The sequence below is a fragment of the Myotis nattereri genome, assembly GCF_964212035.1.
Source record: "Myotis nattereri genome assembly, chromosome: 1".
Classification (NCBI taxonomy): Eukaryota; Metazoa; Chordata; class Mammalia; order Chiroptera; family Vespertilionidae; genus Myotis; species Myotis nattereri.
Window position 1 is genome coordinate 117,867,952 of NC_138075.1, and position 23,926 is coordinate 117,891,877.

The window sequence follows — 23,926 nt, forward strand, 5'->3', positions numbered from 1 at the left end:
TATCATGAACAATGAAGTCCAAAGCATTAGCTGAGATAAAATCCTTATATGAGGTAAAGGCAAGTAAGAGCTCCCAGGAGTTTAAGATGTTCATTATCACTAAAATGATAAACTATTGTCCTAAGGTGCAAATTTATCACTCAGTGATCTACATAATGTTTGGCCATTTATCTCCTTTTTAAATAAAATACCATGCAGGTTATTATGTACATATCAAAAATGCAAGCACATATATTTGAATGAGACAAATTAATTTACTAATGATGTAGGAATCCTAGAATGCTATCTGGTCAATTCAATTAGATGCTGATATATTTGGTCAAGAATATCCACATTCATATCAGCCTAAGGCAGGCGTGAACTACCGTATATTTAATCTACACTAATAAAAGACAAACATGCAAATTGACCGTACCCTCGCTATGCCTTAAGTCATGCCCACCAGCCAATCAGAGCGACTATATGCAAATTAACCCAACCAAGATGGCAGTCGGCAGCCAAGGAGCTGGAGCAAGCAGGAGGCTTGGTTGCCCCAATGATGGAGTAAGCCAAGCTTCCTGCCTCCCACTGCAGCTCTGAGCTCCACTCAAACCAACAAAGTTTTAATTATAGAAGGTAAATAAACCCCAGATACCTGCTTTCAGCCGGCCTTGGCCATAGAGCTGGAGTGAACAGGAGGCTTGGGTTGCCCCTGGTGAAGGAGGAAGCCAAGTTTCCCTCCCACCCGCTCTGGCCGGCTCTGAGCTCCTCTCAAGGCTACAGTTTCAATTATAGAAGGTAAATAAATCCCAGAATTTAAAAAACAAGGGGGAGGCTGGGAGCTTCCGTCGCCGGGGGTCTTGGCCAGCCTGAAAACGACCCTCAGCCCCTCACCCAGACTGGCCAGGTACCCCAGTGGGGTCACCCCACCCTAAAAGGGGTGTGACCAGCCTGCAAACACCCATCAGCCCCTCACCCAGGCTGGCCACACACCCCTTTGGGGACCCCCACCCTGAAGGGGGTGTGACCAGCCTGAAAACACCCATCAGCCCCTCACCCAGGCTGGCCAGGCACCCCAGCAGGACCCCCACCCTGATCCGGGACACCCTTCAGGGCAAACCAGCCAGCCCCCACCCATGCACCAGGCCTCTATCCCACATAATAAAAGGGTAATATGCAAACTGACCCTAACAGCAGAATGACTGGGAATGACTGGTCACTATGACATACACTGACCACCAGGGGGCAGACGCTCAATGCAGGAGCTTCCCCCTGGTGGTCAGTGCGCTCCCACAGTTGGAGCTCTGCTCAGCCACAAGCCAGGCTGACAGCTGCCAGTACAGCGGTGGTAGTGGGAGCCTCTCCCACCTCCTCAGCAGCACTAAAGATGTCCGACTACAGCTTAGGCCTGCTACCCGCTGGCAAGTGGACATCCCCTGAGGTCTCCCAGGCTGCCAGAGGGATGTCTGATTGCCAGCTTAGGCCCAGTCCTCCGGGGAGCGGGCCTAAGCCAGCAGGTGGTCATCCCCTGAGGGGTCCCAGACTGCGAGAGGGCACAGGCCGGGCTGAGGGACCCCTTCCCCCACAAGTGCACACATTTTTGTGCACCAGGCCTCTAGTTTGATTATAAGCAGAAATATAAACAGTGTTTGTTATTGTTTTATACTACCGGAATGCTCTCAATTAAAACTTACATGATAACAAATGTGTCTTTCTAACCTGGGTGATAACCGTAATAAAATATAAATCTACAAGTAACAGTCTATAACTCAGAGTAGTAGATAACGTGGTGACAGATTGTCATACATGTCTACCTCCAGAACATTTCATGGATCTCACCAGCGGAGGTAACGGACAAGAGTCTGTTGCTTGAATTCACTGTGCCATCCTGGTCCCTCTGATTCTGCCCAATAAGCAAGCCTCAACCTATGAGAATGCACAGTCATCTTTGCTTTTGTCCTTCTCACTCCTTCCCCTCGTCTCTTCTTTCCCCGAATGGGAGTCCCCTGACTCTCTTACTGGTGCCAAGTCATCGTTTTCTAGACTAGCGCTACCTAAAACCTTTCTGACTCCCTGGCTTGGACACTCAGACATCACACAGCCCCCTGTACCTTCTGTTTGTGAGGCAGTGCTAATGTTTTCGGAGGGACGTTCATGTCCGAGCCGAGCGCTGCTAGGCACCTCTTCATTCTCCAGGTGATGGCTGGGAGCAGCACCGGCTCCCTAGGCAGCAGCTTTCACAGCTCCTTCCTCTGATCCCTCAGCACGGGCTCTGCAGCCTGAAGCCTGCATGGTATCACGTTCAAACAGTTCTCCACCAGCTCTTCCTTTCCCCACCTCTGCGTTTGCATCACCATCTTCGTGGTTCAGTTTTCCAGCCAACTCCATCTGAGGGTCTTCTGGAAAGCCCCGGTTGTCACTGCTTCCGGCCACTGTGCTCTGTTTTGGATATCCAGTGACCTCAGTTTGTTTCCACGCCTGATTTTTCATCAGGAGATTTTACCTGCTTTTCTTCCTTAACTTCACTTAGATCTGGGATCTGAAATGTTAACACTTTCTTAGCATCCTTAGGGGTTTCTACAGGTGCGGGTGACGTTTTCTTCTTGTTTTTCTTTTTTCTTGTTTTTCGTCTTCTTTTGGGATGAATCCAATCCCTCTCCCTGAGGGCCTTTCTTTTCTTCACTGGGTTCTCTCTTGGCCTTTACTGTATGTCCACCTGCTGCCTCCTGAGCACTGGCTGCTGGAGAAGAGGGACTGGCCAGGGTTTCTGTCTGGATGGTTTCTCTTCCAGGAACCCTATTCCCTCGTCCTCTTCCTCATTGTACTCCCCACCACCCCGCCGCCCCCCCCCCGCCCCCCCGCCTCCCGTCCCCGCTCCTGTGCTCAGAACTGGGACCTTCCTGGGTTCAATCTCTTCCTGGTTGGTGAGCTTTCTCTAAACTTGGGCCCAACTCTGTGGGGACTTCTACCGCACATGTGTCATGACTTGCTGTGTCATCACTATACCTTGGAAGACATGAGGCCACTGTGCCTGCTTGCTCCTCCAATCCAGCTCGCCCTGCCTCCACCGCACCCTAGGAGCTGCTCACCTTTCCAACTTCAGGTATTTGCACAGGAGCACATTCCTGATGTGGTTTTGTGCTAACCTCTCCCAAACTGATTTGAAAATCTTGCTCTTCTTGTTCCTGTTCTTCTGCAGCTTCTTCACTTTGGTTTTTGATATCCAAGGCATTCCAGCTGCCCTGCCCAGTCGCAGGACCCGGGGTTTCACCATCTGGTTCACTCAAACTCTTAGACTGCTTAAGGGGAGCCCCAGTCCTAGCATCCGGGGTGCTTGTGAGCTCCCTGGACTCAACCTGCTCTGCATGTTCAAGGAAGGACGTGCTCTCTAGAACTGGGCATTGAACCTGTCCCTCATCTGTAGCTAATGTTCTTAGGGAGGGGGCACTCTCACCAGGAGGCAAGACCTCCGTGTCTATACAATCCTCTATGGGGTCCTCTTTGTGCCGTTCCTGCTCAGTATTTTGCAAGATTTCTCTTTTCCCCACATTCTCTACAATTTCACTTTCCACCTCCACTGCAGGGGCTTTTCCTAGGGCCCCGTCCCCTGTTGCCTTGAGAGCATTCAACTCTTCTTTAGTCATCTTGGTGGGACCTGGGTATCCAACACTATATGGGTTGTCTGAAGTCTCTCCATTGGTAGCTGGTTCTGAATTTAGTATTATTCCATGTTTCTCAAGCCTCTCCTCTCTCTGCTGCAGGGCGTTTCACCTGGGCGGGCTGGAACTGCAGCGGGCTGTGGGCATGCTTCTCCCACTCAAATTCTTTGCTTTTCTCCTCATACTGCCGCCTAGACTCCGCCAGCTGTTCTTCCAACTCCAGCAGCGTATCCGTCGGGTATGGACCTGGTACGGGTAGCTTATCTTCTCATTGTCCAGCTGGGCACTGGCAACCATCGCCTTCTTATACTTCTCTTCCGCTTCTGCTGACGAGTCCTTTATCTCCCTAATGGACACCTTGGTGTAGATGGAGATGGAGGTGCCCCCACTCCCTCTCCAGCGAGGCCAGTGTGGTGGCAGACAGGCCGGGCAGGTTACAAGACCCCTTCTCACTGAAATCTTTTTCTGGTCTCTCTTCAACCCCGCCAGATCTTCTGCTCAGGGGCTGTGATGCCTATAACTCTCCATCCTAACCATTTGTCTCCTTCTGCTGCCTCTCCAGTGCCTTCATCTTGATCTCTCATAAACATGGTATATCTCTCCACTTATTTTGGTCTTCTTTATATTTCTAAGAGCACTATGATAAAGGTTAATATATAAATTAGACACAGTAAGAGATTAACAACAATAACTAATAATAAAGTAGAACAATTTTAACAATATACTGTACTAAAACTTATGTCTCTTTCAAAATATCTCGTTGTACTGTACTCACCTTTCTTCTTATGATAATGTGAGATAATACAATGCCTTTACAATGAAGTTAGGTAAATGACATGGGTATTGTGACATACTAGTAGTGTTAGGCTACTATAACTATTACTTGAACACGAACACTGTGATACCAAGGACAGTCAATCTGATAACCAAGAAGCCTGCTAAGTGACCAGTGGGCAGGTAGGCTACACGGAGTGGTGTTAGACAAAGTGATGATTCACATCCTGGGCAGAATGGAGCAGGATGGCACAGGATTTCAACATGCTACTCAGAATGGCACCCATTTTAAATCTTATTAATTGTCTATTTCTGGAATTATCCATATAATATTTTCAGATCACAGTTGACCATGTTAACTAAAACCTTGAAAATTGAACTACAGCTAAGAGGGAAAGGGTGGTTATTGTATTAAATAACACATTTTCTCCTATTGCATATTCATTGTCTAACTATATCTGTAAAATAGATTTTTCTAAAGTTGTTTGCTTAATTCAGAGCATCCATTTGATGAAAATTGACAGAAATATTAAATTTAGCAAACAAGGACATTTAAAAATTTATTAGAACTAAATTCCATATATTCAAAAGTAAGGTAAAGATATAAATAGAAGAGTCCAGTCAAATTTCTACAGTTTAAAATTATAGTGTATAGAATAAAAATGAATTGAGTGGAGTTTATTACAACTAGAAATGATGAATGAAAGATTAGTAAATTATAAAACAACAATACAAACTAGGAAAAAATAAACACTGAGAGAGTTAAAAGTGAAATATGCTTTTGTGAGTTGTGCAACAGGAGTTGTGAAGGGGAAGCAAAAGTATTCAAAGAAATAAAGGATGAAAAATGTTCAAATTTGAGAAAAATATAAACCAAAATATCACAGGATATATGAAGAGAGATATATCAGAGTCAAATTGTTCAAAACCAGCAACAAAGAGAAAATCTGTAAAGCAGTAGGAGATGACACATTTACAAAGGAATAAAGATGTAGATGAGAACATATTTCTCATTGGAAACATTGTGAGTGAGAAGACAACAGCATTACAGAAAATATTAAAGTAACACAACCTAAAGAACAGGTAAAGCAATCTTTTTTATAAACTTCAAAATCGCAGGATATTTTCATAACATATTATTGTACTTTTCCCTCTTATTAAAACCTAGATTAATTTTAACATTAAAATGTCTAACATTCCCAATAAAACCATAAAAAAAGATTAAGAGTACCTAATACTCAAAACAAACAAAATAGGGCACAATAAGTATACATGCAAAAGTTTTCCAATTGTGAATTAAAAAACAACAGAGTAGTAGTTATAGAAACTATCAAAGACAGAGTGAAAATGAACAGAAATTATTCATGAATAAAACTCTCCCATGAATCATTAAGAAATGTTAATTTCTTAATAAACATGAGAAAAGGACATAAAGAAACATTACACAAAAAATGAAATAAAAAACTGGTTCAAAAAGAAAATTTCTCAATCTTAATTTTAAGCATATAATATAAAAATGGCATGTAGATATTAAAGATTTTTACATTATAATGGAAGAATATAAATTGTGTTTAAATGTGTGTTATATACAGATTATGGTAGTGAAAATTGAACAATTTGAGGGTAAAGCATTTGGCAATATGAATGAAGAAACTTAAAACCATTTATTTATTTTACCCAGTAAATCTAATTCTGAAAAGACTAGCCTAAGAAAATAAATATAGCCACCAAACCTGAGAAACAATTGTGAAGTTCACAGTTCAGAAGTACTGATCATAGGACTCCCACACCTCACCACCATAAAACTAAAGACCTATTTACAGTGGTTCTTTTTACTCAGTACACCATGTCCAGCTATGAAGAAAAAATTACAAGGAATATTAAAATGCAAAAAACAATCTGAAGACAAGCAAGAATCAGAACCAGACATGAGAAGGATGTTGGAATAGTCAGACAAAGAATTTGGCATAACTATCTAATCTAATAAAAGACAAACATGCAAATTGACCATACCTTCGCTACACCTTAAGCCACGCCTGCCAGCAAATCAGAGCGACTATACACAAATTAACCCAACCAAGATGGCGGCCAGCAGCCACGGAGCTGGAGTGAGCAGGAGGCTTGGTTGCCCCAGTGATGGAGGAAGCCAAGCTTGCCGTAGCTGGCTCTGAGCTCCACTGAAGGCAACAAAGTTTCAATTCTAGAAGGTAAATAAATCCCAGAATAAAAAAAGAAAAAGAAAAAAAGGAGAGGCTGGGAGCTTCCATCGCCGGGGGGCTTGGCCAGCCTGAAAACGGCCCTCAGCCCCTCACCCAGACTGGCCAGGCACCCCAGTGGGGACCACCCACCGTAAAGGGTGTGTGGCCAGCCTGAAAACAGCTATCAGCCCCTCACCCAGGCTGGCCAAACATCCATGGGGTGAGGGTCCCCCCTGGGGGGGCTTGACCAGCCTGCAAACAGCCATCAGCCCCTCACCCAGGCTGGCCAGGCACCCAAGCAGGGAACCTCACCCTGATCCGAGACACCCTTCAGGGCAAACCAGCCAGCCCCCACCCATGCACCAGGCCTCTATTCTATATAATAAAAGGGTAATATTCAAACTGACCCTAACAGCAGAATGACTGGGAATGACTGGTCACTATGACATACACTGACCACCAGGGGCAGACGCTCAATGCAGGAGCTTCCCCCTGGTGGTCAGTGTGCTCCCACAGTTGGAGCTCTGCTCAGCCACAAGCCAGGCTGATGGCTGCCAGTACAGCGGTGGTGGTGGGAGCCTCTCCTGCCTCCTCAGCAGTGCTAAGGATGTCCAACTGCAACTTAAGCCTTCTCCCTGCTGGCAAGTGGACATCTCCTGAGGGCTCCCAGGCTGCCTGAGGGATGTCTGATTGCCAGCTTAGGCCCAATCCCGTGGGGAGCGGGCCTAAGCCAGAAGCTGGTCATCCCCCAAAGGGTCCCAGACTGTGAGAGGGCACAAGCCAGGCTGAGGCACCGGCCCTGCAAGTGCACAAATTTTTGTGCACCGGGCCTCTAGTCCTATATAATAAAAGGCTAATATGCAAATAGACTGAATGGAAAACAACTGAATCAACCGAACAACCAAACAACCAGTTGCTATGACATGTGTTGACCACCAGGAGGTATACACAGAACATGGCGGGCATTGGCTGCAGTAGGATGGTGGAGCAGGTGAGCGGGGGTGCCAGACCAAGGCAGGGTACCTGTCACTATCATCAGGGCGAGCCTCTGGTAGTTACTGAAAATTCTTTGCTCTTGCACACCATGGTCCCACCCGGCACTTGCACCTGCAGCCAGTGCTGGAGCCACTGCTCGCACCTGCTGCCAGTGCCCGGTGCCAGTCCCAATCACTCGTTGCCATCAGCGGGTGTGAGCAGCAACTGCTGGCCCTGATCACTCCTGAGGGCTTCTCCACCTCCCCCTTCTCCTGAGGGGCAATCTGGGCAGCAGCTGCCGTTCTCACCCACTGACAGCACCAGTCCCACTTGCACCCGGTGCTGGCACCAGCACCAATAGCTTTGCGCATTCAGCGGGTGTGAGTGGTGGTGGCAGGAGCGGGACTGCCAGCAGACAAGTGACTGGCGGCTGAGGCGGGAGGGGCTGGATAGGGGCACAGAGGATGGGCCAACACCCACACCTGTGCCTATCGCAGCCTCACAGCCCACAGTTCCTTTCAAGGTGCATGAATTCGTGCACAGGGTCCCTAGTCCTATATAATAAAAGCCTAATAAGCTAAGTGTCTGGTCGTCCGGTAGTTTGTTCAACCAATGAAAACATATTATGCTAATGATATGCTAAGGCCGTTCAACCACTTGGTATGATATGCACTGACCACCAGGGGGAAGATGCTCCAACCAGTAGGTGAGCTTTCTGCTAGGGTCCAGCTGATTAGGACTGAGCTAGATGGGATGGATACGCCCTGGAGCCCTTCCACGGTCCCTCCCTAGCTGTCAACTTCCCGCATCCCTCCCCAGCCCTAATCATGCACTGGTGGGGTCCCTCAGCTTGGCCTGCACCCTCTCGCAATCTGGGACCCCTCGGGGGATGTCAGAGAGCCAGTTTCAGCCTGATCACACAAGCCAGGCCAAGAGACCCCACTGGTGCACAAATTCGTGCACTGGGCCTCTAGTAATTAATATGCTAAGGTTTCTATTGGATAAAGTATACAGCATGCAACAATGTATGTACAATGTAAGCAGAGGGAAAGAAATTTAAGAAAAAAATGTGGAAGATTAAAAAAATACTGCAATAGAAAAGAAGAATGCCTTTAATGGACCTTCTAGTAGACTGGACATAGCTGAGGATAGAATTTCTGAGCTTGAAATCTTCAAAACTTAAAAGCAAAGAGATAGTTCTCCCCCACCACCACCACCAAAAAAATATATATATATAGAACAGAATATTCAAGGACTGTGGAAAAGCTACAAAGATCTAACATAAGTATAAAGATAATACCAGAAGATGCAAAAGAGAAAGGAGCAGAAAACATATTTGAAACAATAATGACTGAGACTTTCTAAAGTTAATGTCAGACATTAAACCATAGATCTAGAAAGCTCAAATAATACCAAGTCAGATAAATGTGAAGAACATTATACCTAGTCATATCAGTTTTAAATTACATAAACTCAAAGACAGAAAAAAAATTTCTGAAAGAAGCCAGAGTGAAGTTATAGCTTACTGATAAAGGAGCAAAGATAAAAGTTACAGCTGACTTATTCTCAGAAACCACACAAGCAAAAGAGAGTAGAGTAATATATTTAAAATGTTGAGAAAAGCAACAACAACAAAAACACCGTCAGCCTAGAATTTTGTACCCTTGGAAATTATCCTTCAAAACTAAAGGAAAAATAAAGATTTTCTCAGACAAAGAAAAATTCAGGAAATTTGTGGCCAGTGAACCTGCCTTGCAAGAAATGTTAATTCTTTAGGAAGAAGGAAAACAATATGAGTCAAAAACTCAGGTCTACACAAAGAAAGGAAGAGCATAAAAAAGGAGTAAGAGAAAGTAAAAATTAAAACTTATTTTTTTTAAACAGATAAACAGTTTGTTCTGCTTATGATGTATGTATGTATATATATCTTCCTCTCCATTTTGACTTGACTCCTCCAACATCCTCAAGGCTTTTTAAGGCGCCTAAAAAATAGACCAATAGATTTACTTCTTAGTTGTAATTAAAAATTCTCATCCACCGCTGGGGCTGACCAGCAGACCCTGAGCCACAGTTGAATGATTACTCTGACACAGGATTTCTGTGAAAGAGAGGCCTGAGGGACTGCCTGGCTAGAGAAACCAAACAGCCTTGTTCACCTGCCTCTTCAGGCTTTTATTACAATAGCACTTTTAGATACAATCAGTAGGGTAAGCATTCTTGGGAGGACACATGCGTCTGCAGTGTCCTTTAAGCAAGGGTGTCTAAAGATTAAACATAAAGATTCCAGTAAATGCCCAATGGTCTTCACATACACAGACCAGTTTGGAAAGGTCAAGGAACAATTAGGGGCAGTTGCCTTCAGCCAACTCCCCTAGGGGATTCTGATAAACAGGGGTTTCTGCCTTCAGTCAACTCCCCTAGGTCGGAATTTCCTCCTTACAAAGTTTCCAACCAAGTCTCCTGTGCTCCCCCACAATCCACTTTCATGTATGTATGTTGTCCCAAATTGTAGAGGACTTCCCAGGTCCCTCAAGTCTTTAATTTCCTCCCAGCTTTCTGCTGCCCTCTCCTGGTCTACTATGGCATATAAACATTTATAAATCCTGAGTTTTACAGAGGGAAGTAAAACAATGATTTTAAAATTTTAATGTGCACCCAAATCTCCTGAGAAGCTTGTGAATAAAATATATGCTCCAAAAGCTCTCACTCAGAGAAAATTGTTCTGTATATGTGAGGCAGGAATCATGAATGTTCACTTCTAATAGACAATTAATGTTATTCTGATTCATGTGAACTATAAACACAATTCAAGAAATGCTGAAATTGCCAAGCCGACATGGTTCAGTGGATGTGTCAATCTATGAACCAGGAGGTCGTGGTTTGATTCCCAGTCAGGGTACACGCCTGGGTTGCTCAATCTCCAGTACGTAACATGCAGGAGGCAGCTGATCAATGATTCTTTCTCATCATTGATGTTTCTATCTCTTTCTCCCTCCCTCTTCCTCTCTGAAATCAGTAAAAAATATATATATATATATATATATATATATATATATATATATATATATATATATATATATTAAATTAAAAAAAGAAATGCTGAAATAAGCAAATCTGGCTCAAACTCTTGATTATAACCTTTTAATTAAAAGAAAAAGTCTTGAAGAGATTATGCTAATTTAGAAAAACTGGTATTTGCATCATTTTCAATTAAATTATTTATTTTATATTTAAATAACTATGCAAAAACATTAATTTTTAGAATTATGTACTTTATATTCAAAGTGAGAGAAAAATTTAAAGGAAAATAAATACCTAGATACAAGGAGGTGCAGTGGCCTCTAACTTTTATATATTGACTAATTCTGCTTATTCCTAAAGTATCTCCTCCTGCCCAATTTTTAATTTGGCTAGTCATTATGACATGTCAGCTTTTTCTCGCTATAATAAAATAATTCTAATAAATCTCACTGATCTTACCTGTAAACATTGGGTCATTATCCTTCAAGAACTGAGTCAATCTAATAAATAAAAGACAAAAGCTGTTCAAGTAAGCAAATAATAGGCATGGTATCAAATGTGCCTCTCACTGATGCCTATTACAACATTTCTTTACCTCATTACCTAAATCCATGATTCATAACCTGAACCCCATATTAGAATTATCTGGGAAATTTAAGAATATATCCCACTTTCCCTAGCTGGTTTGGCTCAGTGGATAGAGCGCCAGCCTGCCAACTGAAGGGTCGTAAGTTTGATTCTGGTCAAGGGCACGTGCCTTAATTGTGGTTGCAGGCTTGATCCCCAGCCCAGGTCAAGGAGCATATGGGAGGCAAACAATCCATATGTCTCTCTCACATTGATGTTTCTCTCTCTCTCTCTCCCCCTCCCTTCTACTCTCGCTAAAAATCAATGGAAAAATATCTTCAGGTGAATATATATATGTATTCACTCATATGTGGAATTTAATGAACAAAATAAACTAACAAACAAAATGGAAACAGATTTAGATAGAGAACAGACCCATAGTGTCAGAGAGGAGTGGAATTGCAGGGCTGGATGAAAAAGATGAAGGGATTAAGCAACAACAAGAAGAAAACAAAAAAAGAAACCTTATAGACACAGACAATAGCATGGTGGTTACCAGAGAGGAATGGAGCCGAGTGGGGGGTTAGAAGAGGATATGGGGGATAAATAGTAATGGTAATGGAAGGAGACTTGACTTGGGGTGATGAACACAATATAATATACAGATGATGTGCTATAGAATTGTACACCTAAAACCTATATGATTTTATTAATGAATGTTACCCCCCCTCCCACCGCCCCACACACACACAGATATATAGTCACACTTGGTTCTCATTCCCAGAAATTCTGATTTAATTGATCTAGGTGCAATATGGATATCAAGACTTTTTAAAGCTCCATAGGTTAGTTTAATATGCTCTAAAACTGTAATTTTATGTAAAATTCTGGTCAGAAGACTGGTTGCTGTAAATCTGTTTTCCCAGGCTCTTGGGCATCCCCTATGTCTCACCTCCATTTACTGTCATTCTTATACTAAAACTACTGATAGAATATATAACCTCTCAGTACACTGTAAAACTGACTGGAGGATTTCATGGTTTTGACATAGCTGGTTGGCTCAGTATTAAAGGGGGGGAAAAGCTCATTAAAAAAGTCTTCTATTCTTTTATCTTTACTCATTAGAAGCCTAATGTTTTGTTTTGTTTTTAAATATTGCCATTCAAAGGATCTTTGAGTCCCTTCTTTTTCCAAAAGCAGTTGAAAAATAAAACAGATAATATAATTTGCTTTTCTGTATTGATGGCTTCACTAATAACAATTTACTTTCTTAATTCTGATTCTGGCAATGAAATCTATTTCTATTTAGTCCTAACTTACATAACATAACCTATTTGTAACCATACTATACAAAGGATTAGAGATAAATACAGTATCTTCTGAAATAAATTGAAATCTAAACTAATATAATACAACTCAAGTCTTGAATGCATTATGAATGGGATTTAAAATTACTTTAGGTCACATGTGAAGAAATATGCTATTTGAGTTTGGACTCATCAGTATGAATTTGTCTAAAATATTGGGATTTACCTTTTAAAAATAAAATAGTACTCTAATAGCCATCCGTCTCTAAAGCTAGAATCAAGTTATAGTCTACAAACCAAACAACTGGGTACATTTTTGTTTCCCAGTGTCATTAGGTAATATTAAACTGCAATGCAAGCCATATGAAGGACAATACATACCGCAATCTACAACTTGGAACTGTTGAAGGAACTTGAAATTACTTCATTAATTCTTTAAATAATTTAAGTTGTAAAAGAAAGAAGAAAATTTAGGCAGGCTTGTGAGTTTGAACCTAAGTATTTAATGTGCATATTTAATTGAAAGAGACAAATTTAAGCATAAATCTGGACTGCAGTTTAAATAAGGTCAACATCTGGCTGCAAGAAAGGCACTTGTCATAAATTCTATGCCCAATCTTTTCTAGAGAAGAAGGCACACAAATGTAACAAGATAGAGAAGTTGTTATACTCTTAGTAGTTTGCACAACCTCCTCTCTTAGAAAGATGAAATGCACAGTTGTGGGAGATATTTCAAAAAATTCTAGTCTTGTCTCAAGTCAATTGAAAAAGTAGGCTTTTACCACCAGAGAGTCAGGGAGTCTATGAAGAGAAAAGGAGAGTAGATTGAATAAAAAGTGGTAGAAAAAGGTCATTATTTTTAGAAAAGTAATACAATCATAAAATTCTTGGTGCAAGACATCTTCTATGGAAAACAGTGAAGCAGCTTATTTCCCACAGGCTGGAAGAAAGCAGGGTAGTGACGGAAGACAACAGAGGACATGTTAACTCTAGGCAATTTTCCAGAAACTATGGCTAGGCCTCACAAAGTAACAAAACAAAACAAAAAACATTTAGATTTCATAAAATTCATTTACTATAGATTGAATGCAATCCCCATTAAAATACCAACGGCATACTTCAAAGACCTAGAGCAAACTTTCCAAAACGTCATCTGGAATACAAAGAGACCCCAAATAGCTGCAGCAATCTTGAGAAAGAAGAACAAAGTTGGAGGGATTACAATACAAGATATCAAGCTATACTACAATGATACTGTTCTCAAAACTGCTTGGTACTGACACAAGAACAGACATATAGACCAATGATACAGTACAGAGAACCCAGAAATCGACCCAAGCCATTATGATCAATTAATATTTGACAAAGGAGGCAAGAGCATACACTGGAGTCAAGACAGTCTCTTAAATAAGTGGTTTTGGGGAAATTGGACAGATACATGCAAAAGAAAAAAAAAAAAAGAAAAGAAACTAGGCCACCAATTTACACCATACACAAAAATAAACTCAAAATGAATAAAGGACTTAAACATAAGACAGGAAACCATAAAAATCCTAAAAGAAGCTATAGGGAGCAAAATAGCAGACATTTGCCCTAACAATATATTTACCGATACAGCTCCTAGGGCAGTGATGGCGAACCTTTTGAACTCGGCGTGTCAGCATTTTGAAAAATCCTAACTTAACTCTGGTGCCGGGTCACATATAGAAATTTTTTGATATTTTCAACCATAGTAAAACAAACACTTATATTTTTGATATTTATTTTATATATTTAAATGCCATTTAACAAAGAAAAATCAACTAAAAAATGAGTTCGGGTGTCACCTCTGACACACGTGTCATAGGTTCGCCATCACTGTCCTAGGGCAATGGAAACTAAGGAGAAAATAAACAAATGGGACTACATCAAAATAAAACGCTTCTGCACAGTGAACGAAACCATCAACAAAACAAGAAAGTTCACTGCATGGGAGAGCATATTTGCCAATATTATTTCCAATAAGGGTTTAATCTCCAAAATTTATGGGGAACTCATAAAAATTAACAAAAGGAAGATAAACAGAAAAATGGGCAAAGGACCTAAATGGACACTTTTTGAAAGAAAAAATACAGAAGGCCAAGAGACATATGAAAGCATGCTCAGTCAGTAATAATCTGATAGATGCAAATCAAAACAACAATGAGGTACCATCTCACACCTGTCAGAATGGCTATCATCAACAAATCAACAAACAAGTGCTGGCCAGGACGCGGAGAAAATGGAATCCTCTTGCACTGCTGGTGGGAATGCAGACTGGCACAGCCACTGTGGAAAACAGTATTGTGTTTCCTCAAAAAATTAAAAATAGAACTTCCATTTGATCCAGTAATCCCACTTCTGGGAATATATCCCAAAGAAACAGAAACACCAAACAGAAAGGACATATGCATCTTTATGTTCATAGCAGCACAATTCACCATAGCTAAGATTTGGAAACAGCCTAAGTGCCCATCAGCAGATGAGTGGATTAGAAAATGTGGCACATCCACACAATGGATTACTACCCTGCTGTAAAATAGAAGGAATTCTTACCATTTCCAACATCATGGATGGAACTGGAGAGCATTATGCTAAGCGAAATAAGCCAGTCAGAGAAAGATAAATATCACATGATCTCACTCATTTGTGGAATATAGAGAACAACATAAGCTGATGAACAAAAATAGAACCAGAGTCATAGAAGCATCGAACAGACTGTCCAACCTATGAGGGAAGGTGGGGGGTGAGGGTTAAGCGATCAACAAAAGGACTTGTATTCATGTATATGAGCATAACGAATGGACACAGATGAGGAGGGGGGTTGAGGGCATGTGCTGGGGGGTGGGGGTAGCTGGGGAGAGGTCAATGGGGGAAAAAGGAAACTTCTGTAATACTTTAAACAATAAAGAATTTAAATTAAAAAGTAATAATAATAAAATAAAATGTTTCACCTTTAATAACAAAATAATAATAATAATTAATATATAAATGAAAAATAATTCTTTATTGTTTAAAGTATTGCATATGTCGCCCTTTCCCCCCATTGACCCCCTTGAGCTCCCCCACCCCTAACCTCCTGACCTGGGCCTTCAGCACCCTATTGTCTGTGTCCACCCACCCTCCCCTACCTTCCCTCTGAGATTCAGCACTCTGTTCCATGTTTCCATGATGAAAGGGATCCTCTCCTTTCATCAGTTTATTTTGTTACTCAGATTGACCATATGAGTGCATCACGTGATACTTGTCTTTCTCTGACTTATTTCACTTAGCATGATTCTCTCCAGGTCCCTCCATGCTGTCTTCATAGTATTCTATGGTATAAGTGTACCACAGCTTCTTTTTTCTACTCATCTACCTATGGGCACTTGGGCTGTTTCCAAATCTTAACTATTGTACATTGTGCTGCTATGAACATAGGGATGCATACAGTTTTTCTGATTGATGATTCAGGTTTCTTGGGATATATTCCTAGAAGTGGGATCACTGGGCCAAATGGCAGCTCCATACTTAATTTTTTGAGGAAACTCCGTACTGTTTTCCATAATGGTTGCACCAGTCTGCATTCCCACCAGCAGTGTACTAGGGTTCCCTTTTCTCCTCATTTTCGCCATCACTGGCCCTTTGTTGATTTGTTGATGATAGCCATTCTGACAGGTGTGAGATGGTACCTCATTGTTGTTTTTATTTGCATCTGTCAGATGATTAGTGACTTTGAGCATTTATTCATATGTCTCTTGGCCATTTCTATGTCCACTTTGGAGAAGTGTCTATTTAGGTCATTTGCCCATTTTTAAATTGGATTGTTAGTCTTCCTTTTGTTAAGTTGTATGACTTCTTTATATATTTTGAATATTAACCCTTTATCAGATGTATCATTAGAAAATATGTTCTCCCATAGAGTGGACTCTCATCATTTTGTTGATGGTTTCTTTTGCTGTGCAGAAGCTTTTCATTTTGAGGTAGTGCCATTTGTTTACTTTCTCCTTAGTTTCCATTACCTTAGGAGATGCATCTGTAATCATATTGCTACAAGATTTTGCTGTGTATGATTTCTTCTAGGATTTTTATGGTTTCACAACTTACATTTAATTATTTTAGCCATTTGAGTTTATACTTGTGTATGGTGTAAGTTGGTGGTCTAGTTTCATTTTTTGGAATGTATCTGTCCAATTTTCCCAAGACCATTTATTAAAGAAACTGTCTTGGTTCCAATGTATGCTCTTGCCTCCTTTGTCAAATATTAGTTGAGTGTAATGGCTTGGGTCGATTTCTAGGTTCTTGGTTCTGTTTGATTGATCTATATACATGTTTTTGTGCCAGAACCAAGCTATTTTGATTATGGTGGCTTTGTAGTGTAACTTGTGATCTGGTATTGTGATTCCTCCTTCCTCTGGGATTTTCTGAAATAGTTTGAGTAGGATAGGTGTTATTTCTTTTTGTAAAAAAAAATATTTTATTGATTTTTTTACAGAGAAGAAGGGAGAGGGATAGAGAGTTAGAAACATCGATCAGCTGCCTCCTGCACACCCCCTACTGGGGATGTGCCCGCAACCAAGGTACATGCCCTTGACCAGAATCGAACCTGGGACCTTTCAGTCTGCAGGCCGACGCTCTATCCACTGAGTCAAACCAGTTAGGGCTTATTTCTTCTCTGAATGTTTGTTAGAACTCTCCTGTGAAACTGTCTGAACCTGGGCTTTTGTTTGCTGGGATTTTTTTTTTAAATTATTATTACTACTTCTATTTCATCAGTTGTTCTTGGCCTATTCAATTTCTCTGATTCTTCCTGATTGAGTTTTGGGAGATTGTATTTTTCTAGAATTTTGTTCATTTCTTCCACATTGTCCAGTTTACTGGCATATAGTTGTTTATACTATTTTCTTACAATACTTTGCATTTCTGTGGTGTCAGTGGTGACTTTTCCACTTTCATTTCTGATTTTATTTATTTTGGTCCTCTCTCTTTGTTTCTTGATGAGACTGGCTAATGGTTTATCAATTTTGTTTATCCTGTCAGAGAACCAACTCTTGGTTTAATTGAGCTTTTTGTATTTTTTCTTTTTTTTAGTATCTATGTTATTTATTTCTGCTCTAATCTTTATTATTTTTTTTCATTCTATTTACTCTGGGCTTTTCTTGTTGTTCTCTTTCTAGGTCTTAGGGTTAAAGAGTTTATTGCTGATTTTTCTTGTTGTTTGTTTTTTTTTTGCGTTATGCCTCTAGTGCTATGAATTTCCCTCTCAGGACTGCTTTTCGGTGTCTCAGAGATTTGGGGTCCTTGTGTGTTCATTTTCATTTGTTCCCAGGAAGTTTTTAATTTCTTTCTTGATCTCTTAGTAACCAATTCATTGTTTAATAACATGCTATTTAGCCTCCCTGTGTTTGAATGTTGTTGTTTTTTTTCGTGTGTGTGTGTGTGTGTGTGTGTGTTTTGGGGGGGGGGGCATTACTGTAATTGATTTCTAATTTCACTCCACTGTGATCTGAGAAGATGCTTGATATAATTTCAATCTTCTTGAACTTGTAGACTTCTTTAGTGTCCTAACATGTGGTCTATCTTTGTGAATGATCCATGTGCACTTGAGAAGAATGTATATTCTGCTGCTTTGGCATGAAATATTCTATAAATGTCAATGAAATTCATCTGATCCAGTGTGTCCTTTAGAGTCACTGTTTCCTTGTTAAGTTTTTGTGTGGAAGATCTATCCAGTGAAGTCAGAAGTAGTTAAAGTCACCTACAATGACTGTATTGTTGTCGATCTTTCCACTAAAGTCCTCTAGAAGTTTTTTTAATGTATTTAGGTGCTCCTATATTGGGTGCATATTAGTTTACCAGGATTATATCCACTTTTTTGATCAATTCCTTTAGTATTATGTAGTGACCTTTGTTTTCTCTTATAATGGCCTTCATTTTAAACTCTATTTTGTTGAATATGAGTATTGCTATTCCAGCTTTTTTTTCTTTTTCCTTTGCATAAAAAATTTTTTTCCATCCCTTCACTCTCATTCTGTGTGTGTGTGTTTTGTTCTGAGGTGGGTCTCATAGACAGCATATGGTTGCGTCATGTTTTTGTATCCATTCAGCTACCTTATGCCTTTTGATTAGAGCATCTAATCCATTTACATTTAGGGTTATTGTTGATAGGTACTTATTTATTGCCATTTTAATTCTGTATGCTTAGGTTTCTCTCTCTGTTTCTTCTCATTACAGCAGCCCCTTTAGCATTTCTTGTAATGTTGGCTTGATGTTGATGAACTCTGTTATCCTTTTTTTTTTTTTTTTTGGTCTGGGAAGCTCTTTATTGACCGTCTATTTTGAATGATAGCCTTGCTGGATATAGTAATCTTGGTCTCAGATCCTTGCTTTTCATTACCTTGAGTACTTCATGCCATTCTCTTCTGACCTGTAGAGTTTCTGATGAGAAATCACATGTCAGCCTTATTGAAGCTCCTTGGTAGATAACAGTTTCTTTTCTCTTGCTGCCTTTAATATTATCTTTGTCTTTAATTTTTGGGATTTTAATTATGATGTGTCTGGGCATGGGCCTGTTTAGTTTCTTCTTGTTGGAATTCTCTGTGCCTCCTGAACTTGTATTAATTTTTTCTTTACCAGGTTAAGGAGATTTCTGCCATTATTTCTTCAAAGGTGTTCTCTATCCCTTTCTCCTTTTATGCCTCTTCTGGCACACCTGCTATTCCAATATTGTTAAGTTTCAGTTCCCTTAAGCTATCCTCCTGCTTGTTAATTATTATTATTATTATTATTATTATTATTATTATTATTTGGTTCTCTGATTGACTGATTTTTTCAACCCCGTCTTCTATTTCAGTGATTCAATCCTCAGTTTCCCCTAATCTACTGTGTGTTCCTTCCAATGTGTCCTTTATTTGTGTTATGTCATTCTTTATTTCCGACTTTTCTTTTTTCATAGTTATTATATCTTTTTTTATGATGTTAAGCATCTTTACCATCATTACTCTCAACTCTGTTTCAGATAAATGTCTTATCTCTGTTTCATTTATTTCTTCTGGAGAATTCTTTTATTTGTCTCCTCATTTTGGCTGTCTGTTTGGGTTTGTGTGTATGTATTAGGTAGATCCTCTACATATATATATTCTATAGCATTGTCACTAGTAGAGTATATGATCACTGAAAGAAAGATTTCCCAACTCACGCATTCTCTAAAGAACTGTATTTCTAAAATGGCCTCCACTTCCTGATGATGAGTAAGGTTTGAAAAAGAGCTGTGTCCAACCTTGACATTGTAATCTGCAGGCAGCACAACCAACTGCAGAAGCCTCTGCCTTAAACTAGTCAGCACAAAATGAAGAAGTGAGCTTGAACTAGAGAGTACAAATATGTGACTGTTATACAATCTTGATATAAAATGAGATGTCTGAATGTCTATTTTGCATTCACTTTTAGAAAACTCTTAAAATAGTTACCTATTTGTAGTGCCTATTTCTCTCCTTTTCCACTCTTTCTTCAATGCATTGCAATTTTTTGCTCAACTATACCTTTAAAATAAATTTTAACAAGGTGATCAATGACTAACATGTGGTTGAATGCAATGGAATTTTTTTAAAAGTCATAATTTTGTTTTAGAATTCTATCTTCTGTCTGTTTTTTTTTGACACAATCCTCAATTGATTATTTCCCTCCCTCCCTCCATTTATTTTTTCTGATTTATCAATTTAATTTACTTGATATTTAGATTCAGGATCCTAGTATTGTGTCAGCAAATGATGGCTGTGAGTCAAATATCAGCTTGCTTCCAGATTTTATAAAGAAAGTCTTATCAGAGTATGGCATGTTTATTCACTTATATATTGCCTATGGCCAATTATACATAATGATGGCAAAGTGTGTAGTTGTGAGAGAGACCACATAACCTACAAATGTATACACACTAATTTCTATGACTTCTTTTAAATTTTGAAAAAAAACCTTTATGTTAATCAACACTGACTTTATCGTCATTCAAAGTGTATACATTTTTAGGGTTCACCCTGTGTATATATACCTTCACAGGAAAAAAAAAATTGTTGACCCCAATCCTAACTACCTATGGATCTTAAGTAATTTTTCTTATATTTTTCTAATTATTATTTTTTGTGAGAGATCACACTGTCTCCCCTGCTTTCCGTTTTTACCTCTGAACAGAATGACTTTCAAATGTATGTATTCAGGCTTTCAGAACTTTATATCGCTGCATATAGTTCTAATAGAATGTCTCCCACCCCATATAATAAAAGCACAATATGCAAATCAACCGAACGGCCAAACAGTGGAATGACCATCCAGATGACCGTCTGTGAACACGCTATAATACCCACTGGTGCCAAGCCAGCAAAGGGGCGATGTGATTGGTCAAGGGCCCAGCATTGCCCCATGATTGCACTGCAGAGGGAGGCCCAGGCCACCAACCGGCAGGCTGCAGCAGGTGGGCGGGGCCACCATCTGGGAGGGAAGCCGGGGTCCCGGATGCCAGAGGGAAGCCGGTGCTGGCAGCTGGGGGAAGGAAGGCCTACTCTTGCATGAATTTCATGCATCGGGCCTCTAGTATATCATAAACTGAGGTTCCAAACTGAATTTAAAATCTTACACTCACAAACCTGCAGTTCGTTCCCTTAGTGAACAGCACCACCATTGATTAAATACTTAAATCAGAAACCTGCATCCATAACACCTCCCTCTCTTTATACCAGCCTAAGGCAAACTGTATGAATTCTAATCAGTTCTAGTTTTTAGTATCTTTAAAAGCTATCTAGTTATATCCATATCTATCTATTCAGCCTTATTTAATCACCCCTCATCTTTCATGTCAACAATTGCAATAAGCTTCTAATTGATCTCCCTGAATCCACTACTTTCTTTCTATAGAACAAAGGGATTTTTTTCAGAATGTATACCTAAGCATTAACTGCACATTGTAAGATGTGGTTGTAATTAATATGTTTATGGTATGCAGGCCTTCATGCACTGCAATGTGATTTTTCATTTTGCTTCCACTCTGGCTTATAGGCTGAGATACTTAGGCAATCTCTTAAATAAATACACACTGATAATAAACCTTTAAACATCTACCTAAGTGGTATTGTGATATATAGCTACATACTGAGTCTAAGTTCTGTGCATAGTTTGCACTCCATTCACAGTACATGCTTTATTTATAAAGCCAAACACCACTTTAATAGACTTATTGCATTCACATGCAATAAAAAAGTAACTGTACTTTCATACCTGTGCTTTTGCAATAAGCTCTTTTATATTGAATGTGAATATAAAGGACTTAAAGACTCCCCTGCCCCAAATTCTGTCCACAGCTTCAGGCCAGAATTTTAAGTAAATTAAGTCTGGTATTTATCAATCCAACCACCCCCTCTGTCCCCATGAATTCAGGCATATAACTTTATCTGTGTCAACCTGTTCCTGAAATCCCACATCATTTTCAGAAAATAGCAGGTTCTAAATCCCACACCGAGATGTAGGAAAGCCTCTCCAGCAGTACCACAAACTAACATTCCTGTCTATGTCTACAATGCCAAGTAAGAAATCTGTGAGTTAGAAAATGAGTTTACACATGTATCTTTTGTTAACTATGCAGCAGCATCCAACACCATTTCCCTTTTGTCTTTGCCTCCAAATGTACACAAGTTCTCACCAGTCCCCTAGGGACACGAGCTATAACATTTAAAGGGCACAAGCCTATTTCTATACTTTGAGCATTCAGGTCACCTGCCCCTCCAATTGCCTGACTTCATACACAGGCCTGATGTTGGGTTATACTATCTATGTGCCAAACACTTTTCTAAATCTGAGGAATAGAGCAATGAAAAGGAAAATACAGAGAGTTAAAAAATTCCCAATTTTATGTTGGAAAGAAACATAAAATTAATACATAAATTGAACATACAGGATGAACACTTTAGTGATTGATTTGGAGAAACAATAACAAGAAAGGGGATAAGGAGTGCCTACTCTTAAATAGTGTATTAAGAATGAAGGGGACAAGAGATGTTATTAAGTGGGAGGGCAGATACTGGTCAGCAAAACACAGGCTATGACCATTTAAAAATGTTCAGGAATATCATTGTGACTAGCAAGTTTAGAGCAGATTGAGCAAGGGGGAAACTAATAAAAGGCATCAGCAGAGGCAAACAAGGGAAGAAAGATTATGCAGAGCAGTGTAGGGCATTATAGGGACACTGGCCTTTCTTTTGAGTAAGATTGGAAGTTATAGGGATTTTAAACAGAATACTTTAAATAGGATATATATATATATTAGTATCACTGTAGATTCTATATAGAGAAGAGCTTGCAGAAAGATAATACTGGAACCACCAAGACCAGCTAAGGTGCTCTTTAAGGTGTCCAGATGGCCATGTGATATAAGGCACCAGATTCAAGTGACCAAATAAAATTTGACTTTGGGTGATGGGCAAACATTGAAATACACAGATGATGTGTTATGGAATTGTGTACTTGAAACCTATATAATTTTATTAACAAACTAGAGGCCCAGTGCCAAATTAGTGCACTGGTGGGGTCCAGTTGGCCCACCTCATTGGGGGCTGATTGGGCCCAGAGCCGGCTGGGGCGAGGGGCCACAGTTGTTCTAATTGTTTTGATCATTCTGCCATTTGGTTTCTGGGCTTTTATTATATAGGATTAGTCAGCTCAGACAGCCATAACAAAATATCATAATTTGTGTGGCTTAAACAACAGAAATGTATTTTTCTCACAGTTCTGGAGGCTGGAATTTGGGGTCAGGATACCAGCATAGTATTGTCCCATACATCAGAAAGTGGTGGATCAATTGCCAATCAGGGCACATGCCCAGGTTGCAGATTCAATACCCTGTCCAGTAAGTGTGGGGAAACAATGGAACAGTGTTTCTCTCTCTCTCCCTTCTTCTCTCTGAGATCAATTAAAATGAATGATAGCTAAATAATGTTCTATAAGTATGGTTTTAACAGGAAAGACATTAGTGATCTATGAAGTGAAAATCTCATTATAATGCATATATACATGACCCCATTTTTTAAAAAAAATATGTATTGATTTCAGAGGAAGGGAGATAGATAGAAACTTCAATGATGAGAATGCCTCCTGCACCCCCCTGCTGAGGATTGAGCCTGAAACCTGACCAGTAATCATATCGTGACCTCCTCGTTCATAGATTGATGCTCCACCACTGAGCCCCACCAGCCGGGCCCCATTTTTATCAATACCAAGCACATGAGGTACATTGGCAAGCTCTTACTCCTAGACGAAAATCTGAAATTGTCCAGACTCCTTCGCAGCTAGCTTTCTGCATATGAATTCGTTTCTGCCGATTGGATGCGCTTGCACAATATTTTGAAGGCAGAAGTGTGGCAGAGGATCCTTCCCGCCATTTGGGCTGTTTGTTGCTGGTGACCAT

The 23,926-nt window shown here is 40.1% G+C and overlaps 1 protein-coding gene across 1 annotated transcript; it reads right to left on the reverse strand.

Moving 5' to 3' along the window:
• Positions 1-2,202: 2,202 nt before the first annotated feature.
• Positions 2,203-23,926, reverse strand: LOC308527597 (leucine-rich repeat flightless-interacting protein 1-like; the record flags this gene model as incomplete). Its single annotated transcript, XM_081102959.1, is given in 6 exon segments — positions 2,203-2,457; positions 3,069-3,744; positions 3,746-3,875; positions 3,878-4,035; positions 4,037-4,152; positions 23,768-23,926. Coding segments are annotated over 6 exon segments (1,494 nt in total).